The 23,447-nt window shown below is 41.4% G+C and overlaps 1 protein-coding gene across 3 annotated transcripts in view; it reads left to right on the forward strand.

The window, feature by feature from the left end:
• The window catches only part of agpat5 (1-acylglycerol-3-phosphate O-acyltransferase 5 (lysophosphatidic acid acyltransferase, epsilon)), a 103,151-nt gene that overhangs the window by 43,116 nt on the left and 36,588 nt on the right, over positions 1 to 23,447 (forward strand). For all 3 annotated transcript variants that reach the window (XM_067984011.1, XM_067984012.1, XM_067984010.1), the window contains exon 6: positions 9,544 to 9,705. In XM_067984011.1, the coding sequence (XP_067840112.1) occupies positions 9,544 to 9,705 (162 nt within the window). The remainder of the gene's footprint in view (positions 1 to 9,543; positions 9,706 to 23,447) is intronic.

Genomic DNA, 23,447 nt, shown 5'->3' on the forward strand with positions numbered 1-23,447 from the left:
AGTATGTATATTTGTAAGTTTTAAAATTTTTATTATTTAGCTTAGGTATCCACAATATGCAGACCTAGGATACCTTATTTAGCCTAGGTATCCACAATATGCAGACCCCAATTTTGATTTTATGGACACTGAAGTTGTTTGAAAAACCACTTATTCCTTTTCCGTATTTTTGTCAGTCCTCCTTGATGGCATTCAGTCACTAAAGTCCAGTTGGTTGTTCCTGAAAAGCATTGAGATAGTGCTATTTCAGTGCGTTTCCTACATTACAACAGTGACTACACTTCAAAAATACTTCATTGGTTGTGAAGCGCTTTGAGACAACCTGAGGTTGTGAAAGGTGTTATATAAATGCAAGATCTTTCTTTCTGGTGATGGTCCTTTATTCTCCTCCCTCCCTTCCTCCAAGCTGCCATTTGTGTTCGTGAGTAAATTGGGCATATAGATGCAAGAGAAAATTTAAAGTAAAATGGTAATTTATAGCAGGAGCTAAGTAGAGAAAATGTATACTAAATAGTAAAACTTTAAAAGTGATAGAAGAGCAGAAACAGTTGGGTGTTCGGGTGCACAAATTTAAAAAAATGAGAAGACAAGTAGTTAAAATAGTTTATTTTTAAAAATGGATTCTAGGTTTCATAAATGGGGGCATCGAGTACAAAAGAGATAATGTTAAATACCATCGGTAGAAATTGTGTACAGTTTTGGACACCCTACTTTTAGGAAAGATGCGAAGGCTACAGAAGAGATTTGCTAAGATTATACTAGAGATGAGAGGCTTTAGTTATGAGGGGAGACTAGAGAAACTGGGGTGCTCTTGATCAGAGCAGAGGTTGAGGAGATCTGATGGAAGTAAATAAGGAAAAACTGCTTCTACTAACCAGGGAGTTGGTAACTAGAGGGCGGAAGTGGAAGGTGAACAAAGGGGGAAATTAGGAGGAATTCTATTCTACGCAGAGGGAATTTTAGAACGTGGAATGCCCTACCAGGAATAACGGTGGAAGCAGAATCCTTAATCATTTATAAAAGGCAAGTGGATAAATATTTGAAAAAGAAAAATGTGAGTATTGGGGAAGGACAGGGGAATTGGACTAATGGGATAGCTCTGGATTAATGGATAGCTCTGTGAATTGGTACAGGCACAATGGGCCAATTGAACTCCTTTTGCATTGTGATATTTGGTGTGTGTGTTGTTCGGCCTGCAGTTCATTGCCTTTTTTCAGCTGGATTATCAAATGCACGAAGTAAAGATGCTAAGCTGATAGATTGGAGGGAAAATTAGCTTGTTGTACATCCACTTTCCATATCCTGTACTGGCGTGACAGAAAATCACATTAGCAGAAACCGCAGATTTATCCTGCTGTTTCCATTGTTTCCTACACTCCTCCAAACTGAAGATATACCAAGATGTGCAATTCATTGTAGAATTCTAGCAGGCCAAATGCAAGTGAACGAGAGAAATACTTTTGGTGGAATATAGAAGTGTAGCCTGCTGAAGTATCCATGAGAGAAGAGAAGTCATCTGGGGGGTTTGGTAGACTGGTTGTCTTCTGTAAAGTACGGGGCATTTTTTAAGCATTTGCTCACTCTTTTAATAGCTGGCTGTATGAAAATGATTATTCAATGCAAGTGTTGTGCATATTTTACCATTCTGTAATTAGTATTTGAAGTTAGAGAAATTAATTATTCTTCCCTTCCAAACAATGTTCAGTATATCTTTGGGTATTAGACACACTAGGGTAGAATTTCCTGTATATTTGTGCTCAAAACATGTATAATCGGGGACGTAAAGCAAATACCAGGCATAAAAGATTGAGGAAGCCCGGGTACAAGTGTGTTGCTACGTAATTATGCAATGACTGAATTTTCCCACTCTTTTACGCCCATCTATCGATCCCTGCCCCTGAATGCATCTCAGCACATTATAATGGCTCGGCCCCCAGGCTGAAGAACCATACATGCTAATTTCCTGGAATTAGGCTTGTTCAAAACGGGCATAAAATTAAACCCAGAATTTTAGGTGCAGCTGGAAACAGTCATTCTTCTGGTGTTATATTGCAATTTTTTTGAGCTATTTTTTTTTTTTTTTTTTTTTTGTCCTCACTGAGACCTGCACTGTGGTTTCTGCTTCTTTGAATGCATTTTCATGGCATTAAAAATTGAAAATGTTCCACGATTGCACGTTCTTAAACATGCTGTGCCTAATGTGCATGAATGATAGGTGGCTTGAAATTTAATTTTTAAACTTAAAGAAAGAATATATGGTTTGAGTTTGTGCCTTTCCTTAGTCCCCAGTTGTTTACACCCAGTTTTACATACCAGCTATGTTAATGTGACTTCCAAGAAATTTGGGTGCAAACTGGCATAATTTTGGGTGGAACTTCCGATTACACCCCTACAGGAAATTGTACCCCACTGTTTCTAAAGCCACAGGAGAAATAGACTTTGCTTAAAGAACCAGCTTTTGCTCCAAGAAAACTAAACATTCTCTCTCTACCTCTGGACTTCTATGTGACCACTATCACTGCTGCTCCAGTACCTAATAACCACATGCGGTTCTATTGTTTTTTCCTACAGGTGAATTTCGTTAGTCTGGCCTTAATGCAGGATTGAAAACATATGACTGAGAAACTACAGTTATATAGTCTACTGGGACTGCTGTAGAGTGCAGGAGGTAGCAGAGTTCCACATCTACTCTTAATGAACACGATCCTTTACATAGAAACATAGAAAATAGGAGAATGAGTAGGCCATTTGACCCTTCGAGCCTGCTCCACCATTCAGTATGATCATGGCTGATCCTCTACCTCAATACCATATACCCGCTCTCTCCCCATAGCCTTTCATGCATTTTGTGTCTAGAAATCTATCTAGCTCCTTAAATATATTCAGTGACTTGGCCTCCACAGCCTTCTGTGGCAGAGAATTCCACAGGTTCACCACCCTCTTGAGTGAAGAAATTTCTCCTCGACTCAGTCCTAAATGTCCTACCAAGTGTCCTGAGACTGTGACCCCTCGTTCTGGACCCCCCAGCCAGGCGGAACATCCTCCCTCCATCCAGTCTGTCTAGCCCTGTCAGAATTTTATATGTTTCAATGAGATCCCTCTCATTCTTCTGAACTCGAGTGAATAAAGGCCGAGTAGACCCGATTTCTCCTCATGGGACAGTCCTGCCATCCCAGGAATCAGTCTGGTGAACCTTCGCTGCATTCCCTCTATGGCAAGTATATCCTTTCTTAGGTAAGGAGACCAAAACTGCACACAATGCTCCAGGTGTGGTCTCATCAAGGCCCTGTATAACTGCAGTAAGACATCCTTGCTCCTATAATCAAATCCTCTTGCAATGAAGGCCAACATACCATTTCCCTTCCTAAATGCTTGCTGCACTGCATGTTTGCTTTCAGTGACTGGTGTACAAGAACACCCAGGTCCCTTTGTACAGCAACATTTCCCAATCTATCACCATTTAAATAATACTCTGCCTTTCTGTTTTTCCTTCCGAAGTGGATAACTTCACATTTATCCACATTATACTGCATCTGCCATGTATTTGCCCACTCACTCAACTTGTCTAAATCGCCTTGAAGCCTCTTTGCATCCTCCTCACAACTCACGATCCCACCTAGTTTTGTGTCATCAGCAAACTTGGAAATATTACATTTGATTCCCTCATCCAAATCATTGATATATATTGTGAATAGCTGGGGCCCAGGCACTGATCCCTGCGGTACCCCACTTGTCACTGCCTGCCACCTCGAAAAAGACCCATTTATTCCTCCTGTCAACCAATTTTCAATCCATGCCAGTATATTACCCCCAATCCCATGTGCTTTAATTTTGCGCACTAACCTCTTATGTTGGACTTTATCAAAGGCCTTGTGAAAATCCAAATAAATCACATCCACTGGTTCTCCCTTATCTATTCTACCAGTTACATCCTCAAAAAACTCCAGTCGGTTTGTCAAACATTATTTCCCTTTCATAAATCCATGTTGACTTTGTCTAATCCCGTTGATATTTTCTAAATGTCCTGTATTCACATCCTTTATAATAGATTCTAGCATTTTCCCTACTACTGATGTCTGTAGTTCCCTGTTTCCTCACCCTCCTTTTTTAAATAGTGGGGTTCCATTTGCCACCCTCCAATCTGCAGGAACTGTTCCATACTCTATAGAATTTTGGAAGATGACAACTAATGCATCCACTATTTCCATGGCTACCTCTTTTAGTACTCTGGGATGCCGATTATCAGGCCCTGGGGATTTATCGGCTTTCAGTCCCATTAATTTCTCCGGCACTTTTTTTTAACTAATACTAATTTCCTTTAATTCCTCCTTCTCACTAGTCCCTTGGTTCCTTAGCATTTCTGGGAAGTTATTTGTGTCCTCTTCGTGAAGACAGAACCAAAGTATTTGTTTAATTGCTCTGCCATTTCCTTGTTCCCAATTATAAATTCTCCTGTTTCTGACTGCAAGGGACCTACATTTGTCTTCACTAATCTTTAATCTTTTTCTTTTTACATACTTGTAGAAACTTTTATAGTCCACTTTTATGTTCCTTGCAAGTTTACTCTCATACTCTCTTTCCCTCTTAATCAATTTACTGATAGAGCTATTGGGCAACATCTGTTGTATACCTTGCAACTTCCGATTGTTTTCTTCGTGATTGGAGTGCATGACCACAGATCCCTAAAGGTAGCAGGACAGGTAGATAAGATGGTTTAAAAACTCATACGGGATACTTTCCTTTATTAGCCGAGGCATAGAATACAAGAGCAGGGAGGTTATGCTGGAACTGTATAAAACATTGGTTAGGCCACAGCTTGAGTACTGCGTATAGTTCTAGTCACCACATTACAGAAAAGATGTGATTGCACTGGAGAGGATACAAAGGAGATTTATGAGGATGTTGCCAGGGCTGGAGAATTTTAGCTATGAGAAAAGATTGGATAGGCTGGGGTTGTTTTCTTTGGAACAAAAGAGGCTGAGTGGAGATTTAGTTGAGATATTTATAATTATGACGGGACTAAATAAAGTGGATGGGAAGGATCTATTTCCCTTAGTAGAGGGGTCAGTAACCAGGGGGCATAGATTTAAAGTAATTGGTAGAAGGATTAGAGGGGAGCTGAGGAGAATTTTTTTCACCCAGAGGGTGATGGGGGTCTGGAACTCACTGCCTGAAAGGGTGGTAGAGGCAGAAACCCTCAACTCATTTAAAAAGTACTTTGATGAGCACTTGAAGTGCCATAACCTACAGGGCTACAGGCCAAGTGCTGGAAAGTGGGATTAGGCTGGATAGCTCTTTTTCGGCATGGACACGATGGGCTGAATGGCCTCCTTCTGTGCCATAACTTTCTATGATTTTATGACAAGACACTGCCGTTTTCAGCTGTGGCATTACAAGAGAGTGTTTTAGTTTGTATTTGAATTTGTTTTTAATAACAGAATTTGCTCCATCAGCATCTGTCCCTTTTGGTGGTAAGCTCCCGCAGCAGCAGCAGTATTGGCACCAGCATGATGGACATCTTAGTGCAGCACTGGTGCCACATATACAGCACAGTTACATTAGAATATCCATAATGCAGTGAAATTTCCGAACTCTTCAGGAAAAGCTGTTCAATCCTTTACTGATAGAATTATCGGGCAACATCTGTTGTCCTCCTGCCCCCTTCCTATTTTGTGGTAGTTTGTGGTAGGCAGCTTGATTCCAAGCCATCTGTTGACATAGAGTGATCTGTAACATTTATAGATTGGTGGTAGATTTATGCTTTATACTATAAGGCTTCCCATGCTTGTACTGACCTCTAAACCTTGGACATGCATCAAGTAATTTTTGTATCCGTGCCAGTTCTCCTGATGCTAATACCCTGCTGTTTAGATAATGCCACAGACTCTGTTTTCAATTTGTTGAGTGCTGAACAGTTCTATTAATCAGTTTGTGATGCAGCTCTGCCTCTTAGAGTATTATCATGAGCCTAACTTTATTTAAGTCTCCTGTCAGTAATTGTTTTGTAAAGTTCTATTGTAGCTGTGTCTATCGGTTTTGCAAATTGGTTTATTTCTAAATTAAAATACAATTTTCATTTTTTTAATGACTATGTGGTATTCATGGATGTAAATGTTTCATGAACATACAGTTTTAGAATTAATATTTAAAACTAGATTTTAGTTGGAGAAGATGTGGGCACCTGTTTTCTTCCCCATTGGTTAAGAATCATCCCTTTTGTATTTTTGAGGTGAGCCTCTGGTCCCACATCCTCTCTCTCACAAAGACTGCCTTTTTCCTCCTCCATGATATCGTCCAACACTTCAGCTCATCCAAAGCTCTGCTGCCAGTATCCTGATTCCGCAGCAAGCTCCTACATATTGCGGAGCTAAGAGCTGCAAAACAGACACTATAGCATCACTTTGACAAGTTTACATATGGGCACGGGAATTTATAACGGAAAAAGTTGACAGGAAGTGCATGGGGATATACGATTTTTAATATATAAGCAATCTTCCTGGGTGTTGCATACAGGGAGTCGAGTGTGAAGCAGAGTTAACAGGTAGGAGAAAATTGGACCAGAGCACCCATACATAACTCAGTCCCCATTTTAAAATCTCACATTCTTTCCATATTTTTATTTACATTTCTAATTCCACATTTATAAAAGAAACCATGGCTTGGAATTCTTCTGTGGAGGCATAATCAGGAAGTTCTGCCCGATTTCAGCCCACTCGTGCCGATTTTGCCAATGTCAATTTACAGTGAAATTTTATGTGGAACTAATTAGACTACGCCGAAGTGTAAAATCCAGTAATGAAAACGTAAGGAAGAAATGCCCTCTGCTTTTGTGATATATCAGATGGATCCTGCATTGTCCCGACTCTCTGAAATTACATTGATTTTGGAAATAATCAACTCGTATCACATTTCATGATTTTATTAATGAAATAATAAAATTGTTAAAACAAGCTGTGAACTGTAGACTGCTTAAGTTAATAGCTACCTTGATGTATATCTGTTGAACTTTGATTCACTTTGCTTTAACCCTTAACCCTAAGCTACTTGACAACTACACGTAACCCCCCAACCCGCAACCTTTTTTTAAAAAAAACTACCAGTGATGAACATCTATGCTGCAACGAACAGCTTCCTTGGAAGCTTTGGCACATGAACTAAGTAGCCACACTTGGAATCAGAATGGCTGTGACATTTAGGACCTGCGTTATTGCCAAAGTTTATTAAAAAAAAGTCTAATATGACTTCAGAGGCTAATGAATACTCCTTTGAGCGAACAAATTTTGTGTCCTGATTTCAGACGATGGTGTTTCTCAAATCTCTTCCATATGAAAATGATTTTCATTTCTTATGCACCAGGAATTTGATTTAATTTAAATTAAAATCCCGTCACGTGCATCTGTTTTGTCTTTGCTAAATGAGTTGGAGAGAAAAAAAAGCTTATATTAATATCGGCATTTGACTATTCAAAAACAAATTGCTGTCACCAGCTTAGCTCTCATCGATCTATACTTTTCGTATAGGCTGAGAATTCCAATTTAATAATTTTGCTTTCATTAAAACAAGACACTTGCACTTGTTTTTTAACTGAATTATTTGTACTTTTTACTCTTGAGTGGAATTTGGTGATCTACACAACCCAATAAAAATTGTATCTCTACTAAAGATTTGTAGTAATCAAGTTTGCAAATAATTTAGAATCCAGGTTTTCATTCGAATTTTCCAGAAATAGTGCCATATAAGCCGATATTGTTTGGCTCATATTTATTGGAGTTCTTTGAATGTTCTTTGGCAACTATCTCGCTACTAACTCAGTGCAGGCATTTCTTTGTTTTATATTGCTGTTTAATATATTTTAATTTGTTGAATACATCTTTTAATAAACATGTAAATCTGTTATTATGTCAGTGAATTCCAAGAGTGGAATTGCTTTTGCCAATCTCAGGAGTAAATTCAAAGAATGCCTGTGTGATTAAAATTTTGGGTTTAAGTTTGCATCCGTTCTGAACCTGCATAAGTGCAGGAAACTTGTGTTGTCCGCTCTTTCAGATGGGGGCGGGGCAATGTTAATGAGCAATGGAGGGTCTGGGAGATGTCCTTGTTGAACTGTTACACCCATATTCCCTCAATCTTTTGTAAGTCACTTGCGCCCAAATTTCCTTGATCTTTTGGGCTGGATAACAGTATTGTCCACAATTGTGCTGTTTTTCGGGTGCATATTGAGAGGAAATTTCAGGCCCATCTGTGTAGACTTGTGCTTTAATTAAGCTTCCTTCTTCATTGAGGGGGGGGGGAGAGTGTAATTATAGTCTGACCAGTTTTAAATAGGCAGTTTCCATTATAAATATGCACATACTCATTTAGAATGGGAGAAAGTTGACAGTAAATGTGTGCAGACGTAAAACAACATATGTAATATTGCTTGACTGATAGTGCAACAATTTTAAGCAGATTGCAGGGGGTGTAATTACTCCTCTCATGTAAGTATTAAGAAAATAATCTGTCCTAAAATGACCATAATATTTTTGCATAAGAAACTTGACTGAATAGTGTATCCTAAAACTGGTGGTCACCCCAGTGGTGATGGAAGTAAAATTGTTCATTATCTTGTTTATAGCCATTATTATAACATTTTTATGGCATAAGTGTTGTCCTTCAGTGCTTTAAAGTACTTAAATAAATCTGCAGTTGACGTTAATTGCATGTCCTTTTGTTAAATATCAGAATCCACCGCATGACTGACAACTCTATTGTTAGGATCATGAGTTTGATATAAAATATCGTTATCTCTGGAAGTGTAGAACAGTGAAATGAGACAGGCCAACACGACTGACACTGAACACAAACCTGTAATGTTTTCATTGGCACTGTTTTAAGTTGTTGCACAATAATTTCATTTAATAAATTATATAAAAGTCTCCAATTGGTTGACAAAACATAAAGGATTTTTCTTTTTGATTTCCAGTAACTATAGAATACAGGTGCAGTAACTCATTCCTGAGGTGAGATTAGAATGCATTTCATATGTCATTACAAGGTGAAAGTGATTAATGAATATGTTAAACATGTGGGTGCTTGAGCAATAAAATTGAATGTTGCAAAATGCATTATGCTTTGACAATGAGCATGAATAAGAACTGAAACCCTATGTTTTGCCAACCATATCTGAAGTCTTTCATATCATCTGTTAAATGAAACTATTATGCAACCAACTTAAAACAGTCCCACCCAAACCATTATAGGTTTGTGTTCTGTGTCAGTTGTGCTGGCCTTTCTCACTTCACTGTTCTATACTTCCAAAAGTGACCATATTTCATATCAAACTCCTTATCCTAAAAATAGAGTTGTCTTTCATGCAGCAGGTTAAGATATTTAACACAAGATGTGACAAACGAGGAAATGCAATTAACATCAGCTGCAGATTTAATTCAGGAATGCTTCATCACTTAATTTCAACCTTCATGTAATGTGCTCCATTGTCTTAGACATAATTTGTTAGGTTAACATTTCCCTTCTAAGTTGTAAATATTTCTTGCTATCTTTCAGGACTGCCAGAACTAAGACATGCAATGTCACCACGTGTGAGGGCAACACGAGTAGCCATTAACACAATGAGAGGCCACCTAGATGCAGTGTATGATATTACTGTTGCATACGAAGGAACTGTAAAAAGCAGTGGGCAGCGGACAACAGCTCCATCTATGCCTGGTAAGTATTTCTATTTTGTCTGAAACATTGTTTACATGAGGTTTAATCTCTAGGTAAGAAAACCAGAAAACTCAAAAATATCATTGGCATACTGGTAGCATTGGTAAAGCAAAATTACTTGAGTGTACAAGCCATTATGTTTTACTTATTTGAATGAGAAATAAGGGTGTAGGTGATGTCGATCGCTTTTTAAACTGTTGGAAATTTCCATAGTGCATTTGCCACTTGTCAGATTGATCACAGTCTCTAACACTGATTTTCATCAAAACAGGAACTTTATTCTTCCAGGATTTTCTGTCTCAATAATGGACGTACGCCAATGCCCAAAATCACAAATTATAAATTTCACATCATCAAAGGCTACTACACAAAATAAGAGCTCATGGTGCAAGGGGTAACATATTAGCATGGATAAAGGATTGGTTAGCTAACAGGAAACAGAGAGTAGGCATAAATGGGTCATTTTCAGGTTGGCAAGATGTAACGAGTGGAGTGCCACAGGGATCAGTGCTTGGGCCTCAACTATTTACAATCTATATCAATGACTTGGATGAAGGGACCGAATGCATGTTTGCTAAATTTTCTGATGAGACAAAGGTAGGTAGGAAAGTAAGTTGTGAAGAGGACATAAGGGGCTCGATTTTAGGGTCGGGTTACCTGCGGGTTTCCAGCGGGGGGGGCCCCGAAAATCCCGATCTCCGATCACGTGACCGGATTCGGACGAAATCCCGGCCACTTCCGGGTACCGCGCTGACGTGCGGGGCTGCGCGCGAAAGCCCCGCTGGTGGGAATCCCGCAGGCAATTAAAGCCAGCGGGGTTCCACTTGAGAGCACTTAACTTGCTCGTTGTGGTCAGTTAATGAGCTGAAGCAGCCGTCAAAAGAGGAAGTGTGGGATTTTAGGTTCAAGGCAGTCAGTTTCCCACACTGGGGGAAACAGGACCCTTCAAACCAGGCGTGTTGCAGCCAGCAGCCTGTGGCAGGTGCCAAGGTGCGCTCCACGGGGGAGAGCCCTCACCCACGCAGGAGGCCACCGCGTCACATAGGGCAACCCCTGCCCCCCACCACCCCCCGGCCAAGCCAGAGGACAGACCGACACGAAACCGCAGCCCCAGTCCGAGGACCCACACACCTACCCTGCACAACCCCTCAGACCAACACCTGCCAGTTGGGTGGTGTGTGGACACCCTCGGAGGATGAAGAGCATGACCAGCACCAGCAGCCTCGCAGTCCACGCCGTCCGCCGCAGAGACGTGGATCCCCCCAACACGGTGTGGTTGCACGCCCACCTGCACAGCAGGAGGGAGGGCTACCGCAGAGAGAGACGCGTCGCAGAGGGCACTACCCTCGCCACAGGGTCCACAGACCGAGGCGCAGCTCCCCGGACCTCTCCGAGCAGCAGTGCACAGGGAGGCGCAGATTCGCTCGACATGTAGTCGTGGAGATCTGCAGCCTCTTTCATGCCGAGCTGCTCCTGGCTGGCCCCAGCACCAACTGCTTACCTGTCGCTGGCAAAGTCACCACTGTCCTCCACACCTTCTCCTCCGCATCCTTCCAGGGTGCAGCCGGCTACACCGCCGATGTCTCTCAGTCGTCTGCGCGGACGAGCCCTGCAAATACACCTGCACCTACTCTGCAGTAACACGATGGGTGGCATCAGTGGTGGGTCCTCATAGTGATACCCAGGAGCGGGCATTATTGGACACAATGGACAGGATTCGCGGAGACATGGCAGTGGTGGTGTCAATATAATGTGTGCTGTTTGTGGCTCTGAAATTCAATATGGGTAACACCCATGACAAACCCTCAGACACCCTTGTGCACCCCCTTCATGCTGACGAGACGTTTGCCTTACCCTGCCTACTGCACATATGTGATGCATGCCCTGTGGCTGCAGCACAGGTGGTGGCAGGTTGAGTGAGGCTGGCCGTGAGGGAGATGCACGAGAGGGTGAGTATGGGATGGAGCCATGAGATTGTATGAGGATTGGGTCGCGTGTTAGTGGCAGGATGAGTACTGGCGAGGTGAGTAGGTGGAGGTAAGATGAGGATGGGGTGTGAGTGGGCATGAAGGGTGATGTGACAGAATAGTGTTGGCGGTGCCGAAGGAGATTTGGGGTGGGGGCAGTGTTGTGGCAGACGGAGTGTAGGGGAAAGACTTCGTGTTCTCACTGCGGCTGACCTACTGCGGTCATTGCAGCGCCTCCTGCACTGTATGCAGGTGGGCCATATGTTGGTGGCGCAGGTGACCCCCTCTGCCACCTCGAGCCAGGCCTTCTTGGTGGCAGAGGCAGGCCGCTTCCTTCCGCCCGCCGGGGGGAAGATCTGTGTCCTCCCCCTCCTCCTCACCCCATCTGATGATACCTGGGGTGAGGCATCATTAAACTGGGAGCAGCCTTCCCCCTGGGCTGCTCCATGCTGCAATTTGTCCCATTGGTTGCAGCATCTGTCAGTGGAGGACTGCCCCTTTAACTAGAGAGCCTCCAGCTGACAGATCGTACTGCGCATGCGCAGCCCGACCGACGCGCAGGCCAGCGCCGTGGACCCCGGAGGAGCAGGTAATTGGATCCTATTAGTGGATTGCCTGCTACGATCGCGTGGGCAACCCACTAATTTCGCCGTTCGCGTTTTCGACGCTCCCGGAGGACCACCCGCTGGGAACCCGCAGGCCTGCTAAATTCGAGCCCAAGGAGTCTGCAAAAGGATATAGATAGATTAAGTGAGTGGGCAAAAAATTGGCAGATGGAGTGTAATGTGGGAAAATGTGCACTTGTCCACTTTGGCAAGAAGAATAGAAAAGCAGTATATTATTTAAATGGAGAGAGATTGCAGAACTCTGAGGTACAGAGGGATCTGGGTGTCCTAGTAAATGAATCACAAAAAGTTAGTATGCAGGTACAGCAAGTGATTAGGAAGGCATATGGAATGTTGTCATTTATTGCAAGGGGAATGGAATATAAAAGTAGAGATGTTTTGCTGCAGTTGTACCGGGCATTGGTGAGACCACATCTAGAATACTGTATGCAGTTTTGATCTCCTTATTTAAGAAAGGACATAACTGCTTTGGAGGCGGTTCAGACAAGGTTCAGTCGACTGATTCCTGGGATGAGGGGGCTATCTTATGAGGAAAGGTTGGACAAGTTGGGCCTGTATACACTGGAGTTTAGAAGAATGAGAGGTGATCTTATTGAAACGTATAAGATCCTAAAGGAACTTAAAGGGAAGATGCTGAGAGGATGTTTCCCCTTGTGGGACAGACTAGAACTAGGGGCCACAGTTCAAAAATAAGGGGTCTCCCATTTAAGACGGAGATGAGGAGAAATTTTTTCTCTGAGGGTCGTGAGTCTGTGGAACTCCCTTCCCCAGAGAGTGGTGGAGGCAGGGTTATTGAATATTTTTAAGGCTGAGTTAGTTAGATTCCTGATTAACAAGGGAGTCAAAGGTTATAGTAGGTAGACGGGAAAGTAGGGTTGAGGTCACAATCAGATCAGCCATGATCTTATCAAATGGCAGAGCAGGCTCGAGGGGCCGAATGGCCTACTCTCAATTCGTATGTTTGTATAAATTACTGCCCCTGGTAATCGTTAATAAGACACTATTTTTCAATTACTGAATATGTCTGCTTAAGTTTGGTTATTTGACATATAACCAGTATTATTTTTGTGAATTATTTGGTATAACAGAGTAGGCCAGAGATGATTGTAACTCAACAATGACATTGACCACAGTTCTTGGGAGCAAGACTTTGATAAATTGTACTGCAGGATCAAAGGACAAGTCACAGATTTCTCATAACCTGAACGTGTTCCATCAATCCCAGTTTAGCAAGTGATGATTAACTCTGTATTTAAACTTCCACATAAAAAAAATCTTCCACAGAGTTCCAGACAGTGTCTCTGGGACGGTGTACTACAGGCAGAAAAAGTAGTATGTTTCGTGAATGATTTTCTAGATAGGTTATCACGGTCCAGTTGCAGCAGTTCTTGAATAAAAATCAATGCCTGCTTAACTACCAACAACTTTTACTTTTTCAGTCATTATTCCTGAAAGAAACTGACAGTCCAGCCACATTTGATATTAGAAAGAATGGACTCTAGCATGGAGTATACCATCCTTATTAAGTCCACTAGTCTGGAGTTCAGGAACAAGAGATTTTTTTTGTAGCCTTCCAAACAGGGCTAAAGTATTGCATCACTGGGCAGACCTGAGCTTTGTACAGCATTGATGTTGATGACGACTATGATTGAGACAAAGGTTCTTTGAGGATTCCCATTCTTCAATCAGTTTTTTCAGCCATAATTGCACTTCTCTGCCCCAGTGTAGATCAGGTGTGAATACCAATCTCATTGAAGTTGAATGCTTATAACTGAAAAGATTAAAAATCTTGGTGGAGTACAGCTGAGCGGGGAACATCATGGCCTTACCATCTCAACACAGTTATTGATTTGGTTGCCTCAACCTCTATGGTAACATATCACTTGTCTATCCATTGTCTATTTCTGTGCGTATTTGTTTATTTTTCAGCTAGGGAATTATCTACAGATAATAACATCAGCAAAGAGAACTGTATCATGCTTGAGAAAACAGAGAAATCGAGTGGTGCCAAGCAAACTTCCTTTGGAGAATCCTGCTTAGGTGTTTTAGCTGTAGGAGTACTGGTCTTTAGGTTTTGTGGTCAGACTTTGATCTTTTCTAGTGAATTGGCATAATGTTTAGTGCCTTCCACTCAGACGTCTTGAACACTGAAAATAATTGAGCCAGCTCAGCCAATTTTCCTGGGAGGCATTACAGGAAAAAAGAATATTAGTTTCTTCAGGTTTCAAAAAAAAAATGACAGTTCGCAAGCTGCGTTTACTCAGAACAGTGCAAGTTATATGAATAGCTTGGTCAAATATTATTTTTAATGTGATTTACGTGTAGATTTGTCTTTCATAACAATTGTGAATGCGCCTTTCGAATCAACAGGACCTCACATTGAAATTGATGGCTAAGCTTTGAAATTTGGAAGTCCTTTGACAGCACTGCTAGTTGGATTTGATAGGCCATTAGGAAAAGTCAAAAAGGCGCAAGCATATGTGTTTATCTCAAGGATAGTTTCATTGGGTGGTTTGGTGTCACTTTTGAAGCAATAAGATGTTGTACCTGCACAGACCAGAACACAATCTCTCTCCCTTGAACAATGCCCACTTAGAATTATCCTCAGTAATGTAATATGGGAGTGTTCTTGAAAGGTTAGAGATCAGTATGAGGACTTCATTTCCATGTAAACTGTCGTAAAAGTAATTGGCGGTGGAACTTGTTTATACAACAAGTTTATATGAAATGAACTCTCAAACTTTATATCTGCTCAGTCTACATTGACTGTGAAAAATTTAGTTCGTATCATTATTATTGATATTCTAGTGAAATTCTAACTTTGTATTCAAATTACCCAGCGAAATCAAAATAAATGTGAAAATGCAGGTTTATTTATTTTGGTTGAATAGCATATTAAGTCATTTAGAGTAATTATATTTAAAATATTGTTTTAACAAATCAGCAAATAGTTCTGGCAGTTATCCTTGTGAAAACATTCTGAGAGGGATGATTTTGATTTTTTTTCCCCCTCCCCCTCTGGTTAATTGATAAATTTCAGAGACCAGTGCCTAAGCATTAGGCATGAAGATAAGAGCAGTGAGGAGCTATTAGTTTATGTCAAAACTGTTAAGCAGGAAGTAGCTTTTCAGTAAGCGTGCACTCGTTAGATAACATTGAGCTAGTAATGGGATTTTCTGCTGATTGTTTTCAGCAGGGTAGACTTGTAGCATGTGAAGACCTAGCTTGACTTTTGTCCCCTCTTCTATAGATGTTGTTTCTTTGCTGGGGCATGGTTCCACATACCTTACCCAAGTCCCCATTATTAATGTGAGAGCCTTGACAATGAGTGTTAGCATGCTATTCAACTGATGCTGACTTGATTCTGTCCATCTTCATTGTCCATACAGGCACTTCCAGCAGGGAAGATCATGCTGTACAAATCTGATTGAAATCTTTGAGGAAGTGACAAGGAGGATTGATGAGGATAGTGCAGTGAATGTTGTCTACATGGATTTTAGTAAGGCATTTGACAAGGTCCCACGTGGCAGACTGGTGAGAAAGGTAAAAGCCCATGGGATACAGGGAAATGTGGCCAATTGGATCCAAAATTAGCTCAGTAACAGGAAACAAAGAGTAAAAGTCGATGGATGTCTTTGCGAATGGAAATCCGTTTCCAGTGGTGTGCCACAGGGCTCAGTGTTGGGTCCCTTGCTATTTGTGGTATATATTAATGAGTTGGACTTGAATGTAGGGGGCATGATTGGCAAATTTGCAGACGACACAAAAATTGGCCGTGTAGTTGATAGTGAAGAGGATAGCCGTGGACTCCAAGAAGATATCAATGGGTTGGTGGAGTGGGCGGAAAAGTGGCAAATGGAGTTCATCCCGGAGAAGTGTGAGGTAATGCACTGAGGGAGGGCAAACAGTAAAAGGGAATACACAGTAAACGGAATATATTAAGAGGGGTAGAGGAAGTAAGAGACTTTGGAGTGCATGTGCACAGGTCCCTGAAGGGGCAGTACAGGTAGATAAGGTTATGAAGAAGGCATACAGAATGCTCTCCGTTATTAGCCGAGATATAGAATACAAAAGCAGGGATGTAATGATAGAACTCTATAAAACGCTGGTAAGGCCACTGCTGGAGTATTGTGCGCAGTTCTGGTCACCATATTACAGGAGGATGTAATTGCTCTGGAGAGAGTGCAGAGAAGATTTACAAGAATGTTGCCAGGGCTTGGAAATTGCAGCTACGAGGAGAGATTGGATAGACTGGGGTTGTTTTCCTTGGAGCAGAGGAGGCTGAGGAGAGACTTGATTGAGGTATACAAAATTATGAGGGGCCTACATAGTGTAGACAGGAAGTACCTGTTTCCCCTAGCGGAGAGTTCAAGAACTAGAGGACATAGATTTAAGCTGATTGGTGGAAGGATTAGAGGGCACATGAGGAAGAACTTTTTTACCCAGAGGGTGGTGGGTGTATGGAATTCACTGCCCGAATTAGTGGTAGAGGCAGGGACCCTCAACTCTTTTAAAAAGTACCTGGACCTGCACCTAAAGTGCTGTAAGCTGCAGGGCTACGGACCGGGTGCTGGAAGGTGGGATTAGAACACGATGGGCCGAATGGCCCCCTTCGGTGCTTTATCTTTTCTATGGTTCTATGGAGCTGATGCGCACAGATCAGGAGTGGGAACCCTGGCTAATTTTTTTCCTCCTCCATAATCCTGGGGTGCTGAAGCCAGTTGTAGAGCACCTACTGCTGTCCTAGCAGTTAACTCAGCACTGACCAAAGATATTCCTCGTTTGTACGGCTCAGCATTCATTGCCTTAATCAACTGAACTACTAGGGAAGGGGGCTGACATGGTTTTTATGCAAACCTGTATCAGCACAGTGCAACATGTATAATTTTAGTTGATTCAGTGCAACGAGTTCCTTTCATGTTGCATGATTTTGGTGAGTCTGCTCACTCACTTTAATGAGAAAGCCTGAAGACCTGCAAGGGATTTTCTTTAGGAAGAAAAGGATGCGGAACAAATGTTAGCTGTTTGAGGGAATTCTAACAAAGAATGAGTATTTAAAATTCTAATTCAGAACTTATTTTATTAAGAGTTAAGTAATTGTCTTTCGAAGAGGTGGGAAGGGCAAAAATGTTAACATGCCAAATATTTGTTTAGGGGTAAAATGGGGGTGAGATTCTTCAAAGAAAGATGGGAAAATGCCAGTTGTTCTCCATAACTTATAACTAATTAATCAAGTTGCATTCTGAGAAATCGGACATTTCAGAGCCACACATTCCTGTGATTTCTATAGCAAGTTATAAATAATGGAAGAAGCCATTTTTTTTTAAAGAGGAACTTCGCCACATGATTTCTATTAGGCCAATACATATTTTATTGCCAAACATACCCCATTAGTAGTTTGTTTTCTAACTAGCAAAGAACACAAGATTTCCTCAAGTTTGGAAACAGTGCTCAAAGACCAGGAGTTTACACAACTAATTCCAGATTTTACTACGTGCAGAAATACAAATAGATGACAGGAAAAAAGTAAGTTCTCCAAGTTAGCTTTGGTAGTACTTTTGACAAAGCTGCCTATGTAAACAATATGGATGTTATTATACAAGATGATAAAGCTGCAAGATTGACTTTTATTTCATGACTTTGTTATTGTCTGCTATGCTTGTACATGTTTGTTGTGCTAAACCTTAAATAAGGTTACATTCTTTACATGTTGAATGTAATGTCTCTTTATACTTGTGTCTCTGGAGGTTTCAATTCCATCTGCGCAACAATGAAATGCCTACAAATGGTTGTATTAATGGCAATGACCCTTGCTTGCAACTGAAAACAAAAGACTTTTAAGGGTCAAAGTAACACTGATTCAATAGAAAGTTATTGCAAGCATCAGTACTTTTGAATTCATTCTGATCATTGAATACATACAATTGTTGAGTTATAATTGTTATTTACGGTGTCTGACCTGGCCTCTGTGTGCGCAGAATTATTAAGTATGGGCATGCTATGTTTGACTTTCCTTCGGTTTGTTTTACAATGTGCATCATTTCTCTTAGCTTCCATGAATCTCTTTGTAAGTGCATTAACCTTCACCTTGCTGAATAATAAGAAATTCAGTTCGTGTCGCCTCAAGTATAATGTATATTGCGTAAGAAAAAAAGAGCTGGTGCATATATACAGTAAAAAAAAAATGCTTGGGACATTAATTTTAAAAATTGTGAAGACCAGTCTAAACACCTGTGTAAGATACGTTTAATAATTTTAAATTAAGAAAAGGCTACATTAGCAAACAGTGGATCCGCTTAGCCTATGACTTTTAAGATTGGGAGCGATTTGTCACTCCAACTTACTTGGTTTAGTTGGCTGATTTCTATCACCTGTTGGTCAAAGTGTGGATGGAGTGCTATTTCAAGGCAAGGTGGTCCATCTTGGGGTCGCAGCCCTACTTGAAGATGTACAAGGATGATTTAAATACCCTTTATAAAATGCCCCATTGGTCCTGTTTTCTTGGCTTATTGCAAATTACAGGATAGTTTACAAGAAAGCATGGGATGGGATCTGGGGTTGATTAGCCTGCTGTGGCTCCAGTAGCCTCCAGGATTTTCACCCACAATGGTTGAAAATTTGACCATGTGTGGGTGGCACTGATCTGTGAGGGGAAGGTGGATAATTGTGAGGTGCGTTTAGTGCAAGTTTTTGAACTGGTACTTTCCTCAACAGCTGCAGGTAGAAGTTGCTGCAGTTATTTTCCATGCCCTCTGCCATTCCTGTCTTTTTCTGGGTCAGCTCTACAGTACCCAGACTCTCTGCTATGGATCAGAGGGAGGTATTGTGTCTGCAGTGGGTTTCTGTTATAGGAGTAGCTCTGTTGGAATTGGCTTGAGCTGCATTTTGGAAGAATATCAGGGTCCTGGATCAGAAGTAATGGAAGTAGTTCTGGTGCAATGTAAAGCCTGTCAACAAGCTGCTGAGAAATATGGTCTGTGTAGCAGCTTACCTATTTTGGTGACTCCTTTGTACTATCATGTCTTAAAACCACTTGCAATGAGAAGCTCTGGGAGTTTGCTGCTTCACCTGTAGCAGAGAGAGAACTGAGAGCAACAGATCCTCTTCAGGTATGATGGGGACCTCCCTCAGGCTGTTAATGTTACTGTACTCGGGATGTTTTGGGATCCTGCAGGCCTTTGGAGGTCTGTGAATGGGATCAAGGTGAGGGATGTTGGTGATGGGGAAATAGACGTTTTTTCCTTTCAGGCACCAGTACAACTAGATGCTGAGTAAAGCTCCCTCTACTCCAGTAACATGCCACAGCCCCAACTTAAGAAGAGGGCCTGCAACTGCACCAGTGTAACTTTTTTTTTTATTTGGCAGAACAGTCCACCATCCCATGACCTCTCTGAATGCGATTGCCAATTAGTGCCAAATTAGGAACAGTTTTGTGCTGTAGGCCCATGCCCATCAGGGACTTGATTGAGATTGTCAAGCTCATTTCATACAGGAACCTTGCAGCCTGCAGCCTGAGACTTAAATCCCATCAATCTGGGATACATTTGAATTCAGCTTCCAGCGCTGAAAGACTAGTCTCTAATTCAATGCAACATCAACCAACCTGTTTTGTAGAGGTTTATAGCATTTTATTTCAAGTCCAGTAACTGTCAAGCCCTAAAGAAAATTTAAGGACATCCTTAGTGTAGGGATTGGCATAAAGAACCGTGCACATCTACTCTGTCCTATACAATTAATTTTCTTTCCTCTGTTTGCGGGGCTACGGGGAAAGGGCGGGGGACTGGGACTAGCTGGATTGCTCTTGCATAGAGCCGGCGCGGACTTGATGGGCCGAATGGCCTCCATCCATGCTGCAACCTTTCTATGATTCATTGTTTTAATTCTTATTTTTAAGGCTCCAGGAAGGGGTCGGGAACATTTTGATTGGCAGGCGCACTAGTGTAAGGTAGGGAAGGGGAATGCATGTCCACTTTATCAGCAATATATTCTTTGAAATGTTTGCTGCCAGTGCAAAAAACCATTGGATTTGTGAACATTGTTCGGCAGTTACATGTTGGTATGATGGCCCGACCAATAGAACAAAGTCACTAACAGCATTCAAACGAGATTGTGTTCTTGCCCCAACCCTACTCAGCATACTTTTTGCTGCGGTACTGCTCAAGGCATTCAAGAACTGTGTCAGGGGAATCTATATTCGATACCGCCAATGGTGGCCTCTTCAACCTTTGTCGGCTGCGAGCTAACTCGGAAGTAGTGCAGATAACTGTTCGCGACATGTTCTTTGCTGATGACTGCACGTTACTCACCCACACACTCGAGGACATCCTACTGTTATCCGACTACTTTGCTCAAACGACATAGTCTTTTGGCCTTACAATCAACTAGAAAAAGACTGAAGTCATGGTCCAGCCCTTACCTGGTCATCAGTCACACCCCCTGTGGTTGCGATCAATAACGTGCCACCTAAGGCCATGGATATATTCTGCTACTTGGAAGGCGTTCTTTCGCAGGATGCCATAATCGAGGACAATGTCAATTATGGCGTTCTGCAAGAGAACACCACAATCGAACTCACCGATTGGCAGGGCCAGCTCTGCCCTTGGCAAGCTTGACTGGAGATCTGGCAGGAACGAGGGGTTAGTCTGCTAATAGAAGTCACTATTTACCAAGTTGTTGTCCTTACCACCCTACTGTATGGATTGGAGTCGTGGGTCTGCTACTGCAATCACATCAAGCGACTCGCTGTCTCCAACATTTCACTGACCTGACAAGGTGTCCAACACTGATGTCCTTAAGTGCTGCAATATAACTGGAATTGAGGCCACCATCAAAAAAATCCAGGCATGTAGGTCTGGATTCATCATTTGCATACTTGATTGCAGAATCCCCAGAGTTAGCATTAAAATTTTGCAATATTAACCCCAACACCTGGGAAGGCACAGCCGTTGACAGACCACAATGGCGTCACGTCTGCCAGGTCAGTTTGAATGAATTTGATGCTGTCAAGATCTGATTGCCAAGCGCCTGGCAGGCAAGTCAACTCATCTGGCTTCCAATGTGATATGTAGAGCCTTATATATGCATTCAGGTTTGGGCACTTCTCTCATCAGCGCACCCACCACAAAGGAGACTCATCCATCAACTTGATGGGAGGCTCCCATCATCGTTGAACAGGTTTTCTTGCTGCTCTTCCGGTCTAACAGTAAAGATTTCATTCGGGATTGGTGGGAGGTAGAGGGAAATAAATGCTTGAGAATTGGATCATAAATGTTCAGAAATGCCAGTGATGAACATACATGTGGGACAGAAGAATTCTCATAGTATTATTTCAGCATTTCTACTCTTAAAATAGAGTCCATCTGGAGGTCCCCATGGAACCGTAGACGTGCGATTCTTTAAAAATTACCTCAGCGATTCTCTTATTCTAATGTCACCAAACAAAATTGTTTGAGTACTTAATCAAAATGGAATATAGCAGCGCAGATATGTGTACCTGCACTGAATCATTGTTTATACTTATGTTTATACTTAATCTTGAGCTAAGGTGTTTCCCTTTAAGAACCTAAATAGATGTGTAGAGTATCTGAAAATTTAATGTTGTACTGGCGTTAGAGGATTTAGATTAATACCCGTTTATTATGCATAAAAAATTAATCATGAATAGTTGTGTAGTCAAGTTACTTGACAGCAAGTTACTTATTATGTGTGATCAATTTAGTTGATAAGATGCCTACAGTACAGCACTGTTACAAATGAAGACATTAGGAAATTGAGTGTCAAGATTTACAGCTGCAGTGGATTTTATGCAATTTTAACAAATGATTATTTTCGATTTTGACATTACCATAATTTTGTTTGATGAGATATTAGAATAAAAGTGTGGTGTGGTATACACAGACAGCTTTATTGTATGCAAGACAAAGGACAAATATATAAACCATGCCGCAATGCAAATTCGAATCTGGTGAAACACCAGGTTGAACAGATTCTAAATGAGGATACAGAACTTATAACAATGCTGCTGTGTTGTCAACAGATAATGGGCAAAAGCAGAAGTTTAAAGACTCCTGAGATTTTCCAGGGTTGAAATCTGAATTTTATAGCTACCCCTATCTAACACTTTCACAAACAGGAGAGGTACCCTTGCGTTTCTTTTTATTTGAAGGCAGAAAAACTATGAATTCAACGAATGCTATTACTGTAAAATATAATGTTCTGAAACTAGGTAGTTTTTGCAGCATTAACTCTACAGTGACTAGTGTGAGATTCGTCCGGCCAGGCAGAAATCCCTGTTTGTTTCTTGGCTCCTGTCTGGCTGGAACTTTTAACTGCCTTGTTTAAAAGAGAGCTCTGCACATACTTAAATACGTGCATATGCAGAGCTGTCACCCAAAAGTTAGAAATTATAAATGTTTAGAAAGCAGATAGGGGGAAATCCCTGCTCGATAAACATTTAAATTACGGTCTGGTTGGTTTATAAAGTGAACCCATGAGTACTTTGTAAGCCAACTTTGACACTGCATGGAATTTACATTCCATGTGGTGTTAAACTGAAACAGTGTGATTACTCCCCTCCTGGGAGCCTCTCTCCACTTCACTGTGGAGTGAGGTCAGATGCTGACTGAGTTTACACTGCCAGTTTAGTGTCTTTGTGAAGCAGTAACTGTTTTGCACAGGCGTTTAACTAGGAGTTTAAATGCATTCTCAATCCCAGAGTTTGCCCTTCAGGGGATAATTGTGTATTTCTCCACAGAAAGAATGCAGTTGCTTAGATTATACTTATCTTCAAATTTGTGGGTGCTGATAACAGTTGCAAAGTTAATTTTGAGGACTTCATCATAAAGCCATTCGCCATATAAAATGTTAGGCATGAGTTTCTGGTGTAAAGACCAATTTTTAATTTAGAATTTGCAACTGGTGAAAAGTATGTTTAAAGAACTCTGCTCAACACTTCTCCCTCTCCTCAGCCCCACCCTAAGAATGGTATATGAACTGAGAAATTCTTCTTGAAGCTGCTGTTCACATACACTGTAAGGCAGTAAGTGGTGGTTTTTATTATACTTAAAATTATGCATGCATTATGTATGGAACTAATATTTTTTAACACATGAACAGCAAGCCTATTGGATCAATAATTGAAAAGTAGAGT

The sequence above is a fragment of the Heptranchias perlo genome, chromosome 5, assembly GCF_035084215.1.
Source record: "Heptranchias perlo isolate sHepPer1 chromosome 5, sHepPer1.hap1, whole genome shotgun sequence".
Taxonomy (NCBI): domain Eukaryota; kingdom Metazoa; phylum Chordata; class Chondrichthyes; order Hexanchiformes; family Hexanchidae; genus Heptranchias; species Heptranchias perlo.